We start from the raw sequence: 13,368 nt of genomic DNA, 5'->3' as shown, positions 1-13,368 counted from the left end.
GGTATTGCATTGTGGTTTTCATTTGCATTTCCCTGATTTTTAGTGACGTTGACCAGTTTTTCATATATTTGTTGGTAATTTGTATATCTCTTTTGGGAATTGTCAACCCACAGAGTGGGAGAAAATCTTCACAATTTAGACATCTAACAAAGGACTAATATCCAGAATCTACAGTGAACACAAACAAATTAGCAAGAAAAAAAATCACATAAAAAGTGGGCTAAGGAGGTGAATAGACAATTCTCACATTTTTCTTTAAATCATATAGACTATAGTTATTAATTGTAGCTTCAATGTAGACAAAAGAAGAAGAATGCAGTCAAACTTTTCATAAAGGAGTCAGGCCTTTCATAAAGAATTATTTTCTTATGGTGAAGATTGTTACACACTGGAATGATTTACTTAAGGACATCACTAAGTTACCTTCTCCAGGAATCTTTAACAGCTGCAGAGACTCACTAGGTCAAGATTGGTCTCATTCATCAGCTTCACACAAAGATGAGAAATGATATATTTGTACATATGTGAGGGCTCTTCCTTTTTGTAGGTGTAGTAGAAATAGTGCAGGCATTAGAGTCAAAGAGCCTTGGTTGGAATCCTAACTCCATCTCTTGCTAGCTTTGTATCCATGAACAACTTACTTGGCAACTCTGATTTTCTTTCTTCCTTTTTTTTTTTAAATTATACTTTATATTCTTGGATGCATGTGCAGAACGTGCAGATTTGTTACATAGGTATAAATGTGCCATGGTGGTTTGCTGCACCCATCAACCCATCATCTACATTAGGTATTTCTCCTAATGCTATCCCTCCCCTTGTCCCCCACACCCCAACAGCCTCCAGTGTATGATGTTCCCCTTGCTGTGCCCATATGTTCTCATTGTTCATCTCCCACTTATGAGTGAGAACATGCACTGTTTGGTTTTCTGTTCCTGTGTTAGTTTGCTGAGAATGATGGTTTCCAGCTTCACACATGTCTCTGCAAAGGACATGAACTCATTCTTTTTTATGACTGAATAGTATTCCATGATGTATATGGGCAATATTTTCTTTATCCAGTCTATCATTGATGGACATTTGGGTTGGTTCCAAATCTTTGCTATTGTGAATAGTGCCACAGTAAACATATGTGTGCATGTGTCTTTATAGTAGAATGATTTATAATCCTTAGGGTATATACCCAGTAATGGGATTGCTGGATCAAATGGTAGTTCTAGTTCTAGATTGTTGAGGAATCACCACACTGTCTTCCCCACAATGGTTGAACTAATTTACAATCCCACCACCAGTGTAAACACATTCCCATTTCTCCACATCCTCTCCAGCATCTGTTGTTTCCTGACTTTTTAATGATCACCATTCTAACGGTCATGAGATGGTATCTCGGGGTTTTGATTTGCATTTCTCTAATGACCAGTGATGATGAACCTTTTTTCATATGTTTCTTGGCCACATAAATGTCTTCTTTTGAAGAGTGTTCATATCCTTTGCCCACTTTTTGATGGGGTTGTTTGTTTTTTCTCTTACATTTGTTTAAGTTCCTTGTAGAGTCTGAACATTAGTCCTTTGTCAGATGGATAGATTACAAAAATTTTCTCCCATTCTGTAGGTTGCCTTTTCACTCTGATGATAGTTTCTTTTGCTGTGCAGAGGCTCCTTAACTTAATTAGATCCCATTTGTCAATTTTGGCTTTTGTTGCCATTGCTTTTGGTGTTTTAGTCATGAAGTCTTCGCCCATGCGTATGTCCTGAATGGTATTGCTTAGGCTTTCTTCTAGGGTTTTTATAGTTTTTGGTCTTACATTTACATCTTTAATCCATCTTGAGTTAATTTTTGTATAAGGTGTAAGGAAGGGGTCCAGTTTCAATTTTCTGCATATGGCTAGTCAGTTTTCCCAACACCATTTATTAAATAGGGAATCCTTTCCCCACTGCTTGTTTTTGTCAGGTTTTTCAAGGATCAGATGGTTGTAGATATGTGGTGTTATTTCAGAGGCCTCTGTCCTGTTTCAGTGGTCTATATATGTTTTGGTATCAGTACCATGCTGTTTTGGTTACTGTAGCCTTGTGGTATAGTTTGAAGTCTGGTAGCATGTTGCCTCCAGTTTTGTTCTTTTTGCTTAGGATTGTTTTGGCTACACCGGCTCTTTTTTGGTTCCATATAAAATTTACAGTCGTTTTCTCTAATTCTTTGAAGAAAGTCAATGGTAGCTTGATGGGAACAGCATTGAAACTGTAAATTACTTTGGGCAGTGTGGCCATTTTCATGATATTGATTCTTCCTATTCATGAACATGGAATGTTTTTCCATTTGTTTGTGACCTCTCTTATTTCCTTGACCAGTGGTTTGTAGTTCTCTTTGAAGATGCCCTTCACATCCCTTGTAAGTTATATTCCTAGGTATTGTATTCTCTTTGTAGCTATTGTTAATGGGAATTCACTCATGATTTGGTGCTCTGTTTGTTTATTATTGGTGTATAGGAATGCTTGTGATTTTTGCACGTTGATTTTGTATGCTGAGACTTTGCTGAAGTTGCATATCAACTTAGGGAGTTTTGGGCTGAGACAACGGGGTTTTCTAAATATACAGTCGTGTCATCTGCAAACAGATAATTTGACTTCATCTCTTCCTATTCGAATACCTTGATTTCTCTCTCTTGCCTAATTGCCCTGGCCAGAACTTTCAGTGCCGTATTGAATAGGAGTGGTGGGAGAGGGCATCCTTGTCTTGTGCCAGTTTTCAAATGGAATGCTTCCGGCTTTTGCCTATTCAGTATGATATTGGTTGTGGGTTTCTCATAAGTAGCTCTTATTTTGAAATACATTCCATCAACACCTAGTTTATTGAGTGTTTTTAGCATAAGGGGGTGTTGGATTTTATTGAAGGCCTTTTCTGCATCTATTGAGATAATCATGTAGTGTTTTTTCATTGGTTCTGTTTATGTGATGGATTATGTTTATTGATTTGTGTCTGTTGAACCAGCCTTGCATCCCAGGGATGAAGCCGACTTGATCGTGGTGGATAAGCTTTTTAATGTGCTGCTGGATGTGGTTTGCCAGTAGTTTACTGAGGATTTTCACATCGATGTTCATCAGGGAGATTGGCCCGAAATTTCCTTTTTTTGTTGTGTCTCTGCCAGGTTTTGGTATCAGGATGATGCTGGCCTCATAAAATGAGTTAGGGGGGATTCCCTCTTTTTCTGTTATTTGGAATAGTTTCAGAAGGAATGGTACCAGCTCCTCTTTGTACCTCTGGTAGAATTCGGCTGTGAATCCATCTGGTCCTGGACTTTCTTTCTTTGGTAGGCTATTAATTACTGCCTCAATTTCAGAACTTGTTATTGGTCTATTCAGGGATTCAGTTTCTTCTTGGTTTAGTCTTGGGAGGGCATATGTGTCCAGGAATTTATCCATTTCTTCTAGATTTTCTAATTTATTTGCACAGAGATGTTTATAGTGTTCTCTGATGGTAGTTTGTATTTCTGTGGGATATCAGTGGTGATATTGCTTTTATCATTTTTTATTGCATCTATTTGATTCTTCTCTCTTTTCTTCTTTATTAGCCTGGCTAGCAGTCTGTTTGGTTAATCTGTTCAAAGACCAGATCCTGGATTCATTGATTTTTTTTATGTCTCTATCTCCTTCAATTCTGCTCTGGTCTTAGTTATTTCCTGTCTTCTGCTAGCTTTTGAATTTGTTTGCTCTTGCCTCTCTAGCTCTTTTAATTGTGATGTTAGGGTGTCATATTTAGATCTTTTCAGCTTTCTCCTGTGTGCATTTAGTACTATAAATTTCCCCCTAAACACTGCTTTAGCTGCGTCCCAGATATTCTGTTATATTATGTCTTTGTTCTCATTGTTTCAAATAACTTATTTATTTCTGCCCTAATTTTGTTATTTACCCAGTAGTCATTCAGGAGCAGGTTGTTCAGTTTCCATGTAGTTGTGCAGTTTTGAGTGAGTTTCTGAATCCTGAGTTCTAATTTGATTGCACTGTGGTCTAAGAGACTGTTTGTTATGATTTCTGTTCTTTTGCGTTTGCTGAGGAGTGTTTTACTTCCAATTATGTGGTCGATTTCAGAAGAAATGCTATGTGGTGCTGAGAATAATGTATATTCTGATGATTTGAGGTGGAGAGTTCTGTAGATGTCTGTTAGGTCTGCTTGGTCTAGAGCTGAGTTAATATCCTTGTTAATTTTCTGTCTTGTTGATCTGTCTAACATTGACAGTGGGGTGTAAAAGTCTGCCACTATTATTGTGTGGGAGTCTAAGTCTCTTTGTATGTCTCTAAGAACTTGCTTTATGAATCTGGGTGCTCCTGTATTGGGTGCATATATATTGAGGATAGTTAGCTTTTCTTGTTGCATTGATCTGTTTACTGTTGTGTAATGCCCTTCTTTCTCTTTTTTTTAAAAATTTTCATTGGTTTAAAATCTGTTTTATCAGAGATTAGGATTGCAACCCCTGCTTTTTTTTCCCCCATTTTCTTGGTAAATCTTCTTCCATCTCTTTATTTTGAGCCTGTGTGTGTCTTTGCACATAAGATGCGTCTCCTGAATACACCAATGGGTCTTGACTCTTTATCCAATTTGTTAGTCTGTGCCTTTTAATTGGGGCATTTAGCCCATTTACATTTAAGGTTAATATTATTATGTGTGAATTTGATCCTGTCATTATGATGCTATCTGGTTATTTCATCCATTAGTTGACGCAGTTTCTTCATAGTGTCAATGGTCTTTACATCTTGGTTTGTTTTTGCGGAGGCTGATACCGATTTTTCCTTTCCGTATTTAGTGCTTCTTATTCTGGGTTGAAAATCATTTTCTTTAAGAATGTTGAATATTGGCCTCCACTCTCTTCTGGCTTGTAGGATTTCTGCAGGGAGATCCACTGTTAGTCTGATGGGTTTCCCTTTGTAGGCCGCCTGACATTTCTCTCTGGTTGCCCTTAACATTTTTTCTTTCATTTCAACCTTGGTGAATCTGATGATTATGTGTCTTGGGGTTGCTCTTCTCGAGAAGTATCTTTGCAGTGTTCTCTGTATTTCCTGAATTTGAATGTTGGCCTGTCTTGCTAGGTTGGGGAAGTTCTCCTGGATAATATCCTGAAGTGTGTTTTCCAACTTGGTTCCATTCTCCCTGTCACTTTCAGGTACAACAGTCAAACATAGGTTTGGTCTCTTCACAGAGTCCCATATTTCTTAGAGGCTTTGTTCATTCCTTTTCATTCTTTTTTCTGTAATCTTGTCTTCAATCTTTATTTCATTAAGTTGATCTTCAATCTCTGATATCCTTTCTTCTGCTTAATCGGTTTGGCTATTGATATTTGTGTATGTTTCATGAAGTTCTCATGCTGTGTTTTTTAGCTCCATCAGGTAATTTATGTTCTTCTCTGAACTGGTTATTCTGTTTAGTAGTTCCTCTAACCTTTTATAAAGGTTCTTAGCTTCCTTGCATTGGGTTACCACATGCTACTTTAGCTCAGAGGAGTTTGTTATTACCCACCTTTTGAAGCCTACTTCTCTCAATTCATCAAACTCATTCTCCATCTAGTTTTGTTCCCTTGCTGGCAAGGAGTTGTGATCCTTTGGAGGAGAAGAGGCATTCTGGTTTTTTGGAATTTTCAGTCTTTTTGCGGTTTTATTTTTTTCCTCATCTTTGTGAATTTATCTACCTTTGGTCTTTGCTGTTGATGACCTTTGGATGGAATTTTCCATGGTCGTCCTTTTTTTTTGATGTTGATGCTATTCATTTCTGTTTGTTAGTTTTCTTCTAAAACAGTCAGGCCCCTCTTCTGCAATTCAACTGGAGTTTCCTGGGGAATCCACTCCAGACTCTGTTTGCCTGGGTATCATCAGCAGAGGCTGCAGAACAGCAAAGATTGCTGCCTGCTCCTTCCTTTGGAAGCTTCATCCCAGAGGGGCACCCGCCAGATACCAGCCAGAGCTTTCCTGTGTGAGGTGTCTGTTGACCCCTGCTGGGAGGTATCTCCCTGTCAGGAAGCACGGGGCTCAGGGACCCACTTGACAAGGCAAACTGTCCCTTGGGATAGCTTGAGCTCTGTGCTGGGAGATTTGCTGCTCTCTTCAGAGCCAGCAGGTAGGAACCTTTACGTCTGCTGAAGCTGCACCCACAGCCACCCCTTCCCACAGGTGCTCTGTCCCAGGGAGATGGGAGTTTTATCTCTAAACCCCTGATTGAGGCTGATGCCTTTCTTTTAGAGATGCCCCACACAGAGAGGAGGAATGTAGAGAGGCAATCTGGCTACAGTGACTTTGCTGAGCTGCAGTGGGCTCTGCCCAGTCCGAACTTTCTGCATCTTTGTTTACACTGTGAGGGGACAATGGCTTACCCAAGCCTCAGTAATGGCGGACCCCCCCCTCCCCCCACCAAGCTGCACCTCCCAGGTTGACTTCAGACTGCTGTGCTAGCAGTGAGAATTTCAAGGCAGTAGATCTTAGCTCTCTTGGCTCCAGAGGGGTGGGAACCACTGAGCAAGACCACTCGGCAACCTGGCTTTAGCCCCCTTACCAGGGGAGTGAAGAGTCTTGCTGGCATGCCAGGCGCCACTGGGGTATGGATAAAAAAAAACTCCTGCAGCTAGCTCGGTGTCTTCCCAAAGGGCCCAAACGGCCGCCCGGTTTTGTGCTTGAAACCGGAGGCCTTGTGGCATAGGCAACTGAGGGAATTTCCTGCTCTGTGGGTTATGAAGACCATGGGAAAAGCATAGTACCTGGGCCAGACAGCACAGTCCCTCATGGCATGGTCCCTCATGGCTTTCCAGGGCTATGGGAAGGAGTTCCCTGAACCCTTGAGCTTCCTGGGTGAGGCGATGATGCCCCACCCTGCTTCTGCTCACCCTCTGTGGGCTGCACCCACTGTCTAATCAGTCCTACTGAGATGTACCAGGTACCTCACTTGGAAATGCAGAAATCACCTGCCTTCTGCATTGGTCTCACTGGGAGCTGCAGACTGGTGCTGTTCCTATTTGGCTATCTTGCCTGGGAATCAACACTGATTTTCTTTATCATTACAGGGAGTTTAGAAGGTTTTAAAGGATAATACAAAGAATCCAGTTCACTGATTAAACATGTGTTCCCCTTTCTCCTGATGTCTTTCTCTGAGACCTCCGCCCCTTCCTAACATTCTAAAATTGAAAATTCTGAGCAAGAAAAAATATGGGACCAAGGATGAAGTGAAGCCCACTTTAACACACATCTTTTCCTAAGCCCATTAGACTAGTATAAACTTTTAGCAGCATATATATGCTTTTAAAACTATTTAAATCAGCGAAGATTATTAAACATCTTTTTATAGTTGACCAGATGATATCAAGAGAAATATCAATCTCTATGATTTATAACTTTAATTAAATTTACACATTCAACATGCAATACAATGTGATTTTAAAAAAATAGATTTTGGGAGACAAGTGCAGTTGTGTTACATGGATGTACTGCGTAGTGGTAAAGTCTGGGATTTTAGAATACCCATTACTCAAGTCATATACATTGTACCAAATAGGTGGTATTTCATCCTTCATCCCTCTCCCATCCTCCTACCTTTTGGAATCTCCAATGTCTATTTTTCCATTATTTGTCTTCATGTGTACCAATTGTTTAGCTCCCACTTGTAAAAGAGAACATGCGGTTTTTGACTTTCTTTCTCTGAGTCATTTCACTTAGAGTAATGGCCTCCAGTTCCATCCATGTTGCTGCTAAAGACATGATTTCTTTCTCATGGCTGAGTAGTATTCCATGGCATGCATATATATATATCAGATTTTAACCCGATGGTCTGTTGATTCCATGACTTTGCTATTGTGAAAAGTGCTGTGATAAACATCTGAGTCAGCTGTCTTTTTGATAAAATGATTTATTTTCCTTTGGGTACATGCCCACTAGTGGGATTGCTGGAATACACTGTTTTTAACTACCAGGACAAGGTTACAGGATTAAGATCAGAAGATAAAATAACAATAATAATCATTATTATTATTATTTATCACTTCAATATATAATAAAAAATTCATAAGAAAACACTTAACTCTTATTTTTCCATAGATAATTTTCATTTAACTTTTCTTCCTTTAAATAGTTTTTTGTTGTTTCAATGAGTGATTCTCTTGCTTCCAAACCAAGGCATGATTAACATGGATCAATCTGTATCTATTTAACAGGGACGAGTGATCCATATGTGAAGTTTAAAATTGGAGGAAAAGAAGTTTTTAGAAGTAAGATAATACACAAGAACCTCAACCCTGTGTGGGAAGAAAAAGCTTGCATTCTGGTTGATCATCTTAGGGAGCCATTGTATATAAAGGTGAGACATTTATTTGTTTTTTTCTGATAGAAACTGATGTGGAAATCCCTATTTAACTGGGTTTTACCATGTTTCCTTGTCTGATGAGAGTTTTCACCAGAGATGTGTTCTGCTATTCACCACTCTAATCTATTGATAATATGATAGAAGTGAGATAGAGGGAAGGAGGAGCTAGCAGGGGCATTTTTCTCCAGGACAGTTCTCTTGCCAGTCATTTAGAAAGATTATGAAGTATATTCCTTGTGCTTGGTATTGCCAACTGATTTAGTGCACTTTGGGATCATATGAAAATAAGTTTCCATATAATCTAACAGAAAGGAGAGCTTACACAGAACCCAGTCTTTCTGTTTACAAATTGTATTATTTAAGATCTGCCATTTCTGGTTGCAAGCAAAATGCTTTACTTGGAACATGAGAAGGGTGAAGGTGATGGGGGAGAAAAATTCCTATCTCTATTAGATTACCAAAAATGGGGGGTGGGGGTAGGGAGACTTTCCTCTAATTTGATGTGATTAAAAGAAAGAGAAGAACTTGAGGAATTGCAACCTAGTTCCTATTCTGAGCCCTATTCCTTATTTTATTTTCATGCCCAACTTTTCTTTAATTCGTATCTCTAGGTGCTTACATTCTTTTTTGCTCCTAGGCTCTGACTGTTCATTCAGTGACCAGACCTTTTTCTACTTTTACCATAACAGCACATATCCCACCCTTTTCCCTAAGTTGTCACTACTGGCACATGAGCCAGAAATCTCATCTTTCAGCAATCACTAGGCATACTTCGTCCCCTCATATCATCATTGTATTACCTCTAGTTGTTTCTTTCCTCTACAGAAAGGAACAAGAAATAGAAATAATCAAGTTGTTACTGAAATTATGAGAGGATAGTTTATAAGAAGGTTGGAAAGAGAATCTCCTAAGTATACAGTTAATAATTTTCTATAAGTCATTAGAGAGAAAATAGACACACACTTGCATAATAAATTGTTTCCATTGGACATTGGCTAAAGAAAATCTATTAAATAGCTTTTTTTTTTTTTTTTTTTTTTTTTTTTTTGAGAGAGAGAGTCTCACTGTCACCCAGGCTGGAGTACAGTGGCACGATCTTGGCTCACTGCAACCTCCATCTCCTGGGTTCAAGCCATTCCCTTGCCTCAGCCTCCTCAGTAGCTGGGATTACAGGTACTCACCACCATGCCTAGGTTTTGTAATTTTAGTAGAGACAGCATTTCACCATGCTGGCCAGGCTGGTCTTGAACTCCTGATCTCAAGTGATCTGCACGCATTGGCCTCCCAAAGTGCTGGGATTACAGGCATGAGCCACCGTGCCCGGCCATAAATAGTATTATTGAACTATCTTTAGCTACATAATATGGGATGACACTATAATGTTAATATGAGAGTGTGCATAGCCAACCCTTCTCCCACAAAAGGGAAGAGCTTTATGGTCAGAGATGTTTATTCGCTGCTCCTCACTTCTAGAGAGAAAGAAATATCCACATGAGAAAAAAAGGAGTTATCTTTGTAATAAAGAGCTGAGATAGGCAATGAAAAAGGAATAAGGAAAAGACAAGTGGCCTATGAAGGAAGTATTATTTCTTGAGTGGGGATGTGGGGGATCAGGAGACATGAGTTAGAGCAATGGCAGTTATGAAGAAAATGGTCAGGAAAGAAAGCAGGTGTTAATAAGGACAGCAACAGGCTGCTTGGATCTCATTAATGTTGCTGAAGTGCAAAATCATGAGAAGAAAGAAGTTTATTTGTAATTACTTCTACTTTGGATCTGTCTTTCATTAGTGGGATATTACTCCATGAAAGAACCATGTGGCTGTCCTGTCTTTGAAAGGGTTACATGTGAACTTCCCCAAATTATGGTAGATATTGGTCAGGTGCTTTTGGTATTCTCTTGTGCTCAAGAATAAGTATTCATCTATGTAGAAATCCAAATGTCAAAATGCATTTTTCAAAAGAAATGTCTTACTAGGCTCAAAAAGAAATAAACAAAAAACTGAAGTATACAAAAAAAGAATGGTCGTGTTCTGACTTATAAGTGGGAGCTACATAATGTGCACACATGGACATAGTGGAATGATAAACACGGGACTTGGAAGGATGAGGGGGTAGCGAGGGGCTAGATGATGAAAAATTCCTTAATAGGTACAGTGTATGTTACTCAGATGATGGATACCCTGAAAATCCTGACTTGACTGCTATGCACAGTCTACACATGGAACACAACTACACTTGCACCCCATAAATTCATACTTTTTTTTTTTTTTTTGACAGAGTCTCGCTCTGTCGCCCAGGCTGGAATGCAGTGGCGCAATCTTGGCTCACTGCAAGCTCCATCTCCTGGGTTCACGCCATTCTCCTGCCTCAGCCTCCTGAGTAGCTGGGACTACAGGCACCTGCCACCACGCCTGGCTATTTTTTTGTATTTTTTTAGTAGAGAAGGAGTTTCACCGTGTTAGCCAGGATGATCTCCTGACCTCGTGATCCGCCCACCTTGGCCTCCCAAAGTGCTGGGATTACAGGTGTGAGCCACCACACCTGGCCAAAATTGTGTAAATTGTGGCAGAAATGGTCTTGACTTGAGAACAAGAATATATAAGTATGTATTTATATGTATAAATATACAGTATAGGTGTATATATGCATGTATCTATACATATACTGTATATATATAGTCTACGTATATACAGTACACATACATATACTATAAATGTACATATGCTGTAAATGAAGACAGCAACACTGTATGCAGGTCAGAAGGCTTGGCTAATGACACAGTATGAGTAAAGAAGCTAAGAAAGAAAGCCCAAAGGTTGTTGAACTTTTATTCAAATCACTTTGAGCTTTCAATATATAAGATTATGTAGCCACAATTTAACTTCTACCATACAGAAGAGAATACACAGTCATTTTTAAATATTTTAATACTTTTACTTACATTTTTACATTGTTACTTTTTACATTTCTATATAAGAAAGACAAGTTAAATAGGAATCATACAAGTCTCTGAGACACTAGTACCCATATAAAATGATGTTACTTTATTATATGCAATACTTTATAATATTTTAAAAGTATTAAATATACTTTTTAAATACTTTCCTATTTTTTTCAGTTGATTTTCATTTTCTGTAAAATGCCTACGACTTTTCTTGGAAGAAAATCTCTAACTTTTTGCTTTATTTTTTCCATTATTTGTGTTCCATTTTTTGCCTAATCTTGAAGGAAGAATCAAATAAGGTACCTTAGTGGAAATAATATTTGAAGTTATTAGAATTTCATAAAAATTGCATCATTTTTATTGTCTCTATGCAGGCCTGTGTGTTTGACTGACTGAGTTCTGATATGATGCCCACATCCTCCACAACAGATTATGACTTACTTGCCCAAAAGATTTTTTAGGGACTAATCAATGCTGTAGTGACTGAGAGTATGAAATGCATCTGTGAACTAGATAATTAGAACACATCAAGTATACAACCCTCCTATCTATAGTTAGAGGAAAAAGAAGAGTCCATCAGTAGCCTGTAATCTGATTTCTACCAATGTAAAAATTGCCAAGGAAAACAAAATTCAATTCTGAGTCAAGGTTATAAAAGTGCATTCAAGTTGAAGTGCTTGTACCTTTTCTAGTAAAAACATTGTATTTTTAAAAAATCTTGGAACTGTCATTTAAAAAAAAAAAACTACACAAAATAAAAATATTCTTTGCAATTGGTTGGAATTTATGTAACTTTTAATTTGAATGAAAAGAACATATTCTATGCAGGTGAGAACAAGGCTTGGAGAAATACCTATACAATCTATATATAATAAGGTAAGAATAGAAGCTTGGAGTTAAAATGCAGTGCTTTTAATTGAGACAGGAGCCACTTTAGTCTGCCCTGTATTCACAGTGATGCTCCAACACGCATCTTAGATAATGGATAAATTTGACACCCATTTCAGTTGAATTCAAATTCTTCATTGTTATTTCATTGACATTATTATCCCAGGTTCACAGTGAACACCAGAATTGCAGTAGAAGAGATAAAAGTAACATAAAGGGGAATCTATTTATGTAAATTGTTGTTTGTTTGGCCTAATCATGAGTTGGAGATTGGAGTATTAATTGGGAGCACTCTTCTAAAAAATAGAAACATTCTGATAGATTAGAAAAATAATTGTATGGGACCACATAACTGTTTCTAAGATGGTCATTTTAACAAATTGGACATTTCCTTAAATAATTCATTTCTTTTATTATTATTATTTTTTATTATACTTTATGTTCTAGGGTACATGTGCACAATGTGCAGTTTTGTTACATATGTATACATGTGCCATGTTGGTGTGCTGCACCCATTAACTCCTCATTTACATTAGGTATATCTCCTAATGCTATTCCTCCTCCCTCCCCCAACCCCACAACAGGCCCCAGTGTGTGATGTTCCCCTTACTGTGTCCAAGTGTTCTCATTGTTCAATTCCCACCTATGAGAGAGAACATGCAGTGTTTGGTTTTCTGTTCTTCCAATAGTTTGCTGAGAATGATGGTTTCCAGCTGCATCCATGTCCCTCCAAAGGACACGAACTCATCCTTTTTTATGGCTGTATAGTATTCCATGGTGTATATGTGCCAAATTTTCTTAATCCAGTCTGTCATTGATGGATATTTGGGTTGGTTCCAAGTCTTTGCTATTGTGAATAGTGCTGCAATAAACATACGTGTGCATGTGTCTTTATAGCAGCATGACTTATAATCCTTTGGGTATATACCCAGTAATGGGATGGCTGGGTCAAATAGTATTTCTAGTTCTAGATCCTTGAGAAATCGCCACACTGTCTTCCACAATGGTTGAACTAGTTTACAGTCCCACCAACAGTGTAAAAGTGTTCCTGTTTCTCCACATCCTCTCCAGCACCTGTTGTTTTCTGACTTTTTAATGATTCATTTCTATCCAAGCTTAAGAGTTAAAGTTGAAAATGTTACTCTAAGCTCTGTTTAAGTTAAGGACCACATTACTGTCCTGTCCAAAATTATTTGTCAGTAGCTTATAA

At 38.3% G+C, this 13,368-nt stretch overlaps 1 protein-coding gene across 10 annotated transcripts in view; it reads left to right on the top strand.

Moving 5' to 3' along the window:
* The window catches only part of MCTP1 (multiple C2 and transmembrane domain containing 1), a 594,518-nt gene that overhangs the window by 333,080 nt on the left and 248,070 nt on the right, over positions 1-13,368 (top strand). For all 10 annotated transcript variants that reach the window (XM_023212153.3, XM_023212158.3, XM_023212156.3 and 7 more), the window contains one exon: positions 8,178-8,320. In XM_023212153.3, the coding sequence (XP_023067921.1) occupies positions 8,178-8,320 (143 nt within the window). The remainder of the gene's footprint in view (positions 1-8,177; positions 8,321-13,368) is intronic.

This window comes from Piliocolobus tephrosceles, chromosome 4 (genome assembly GCF_002776525.5).
Source record: "Piliocolobus tephrosceles isolate RC106 chromosome 4, ASM277652v3, whole genome shotgun sequence".
NCBI lineage: Eukaryota > Metazoa > Chordata > Mammalia > Primates > Cercopithecidae > Piliocolobus > Piliocolobus tephrosceles.
Note: the sequence above shows the minus strand (reverse complement) of the source record. Positions and strands in the feature narration are given on the sequence as shown.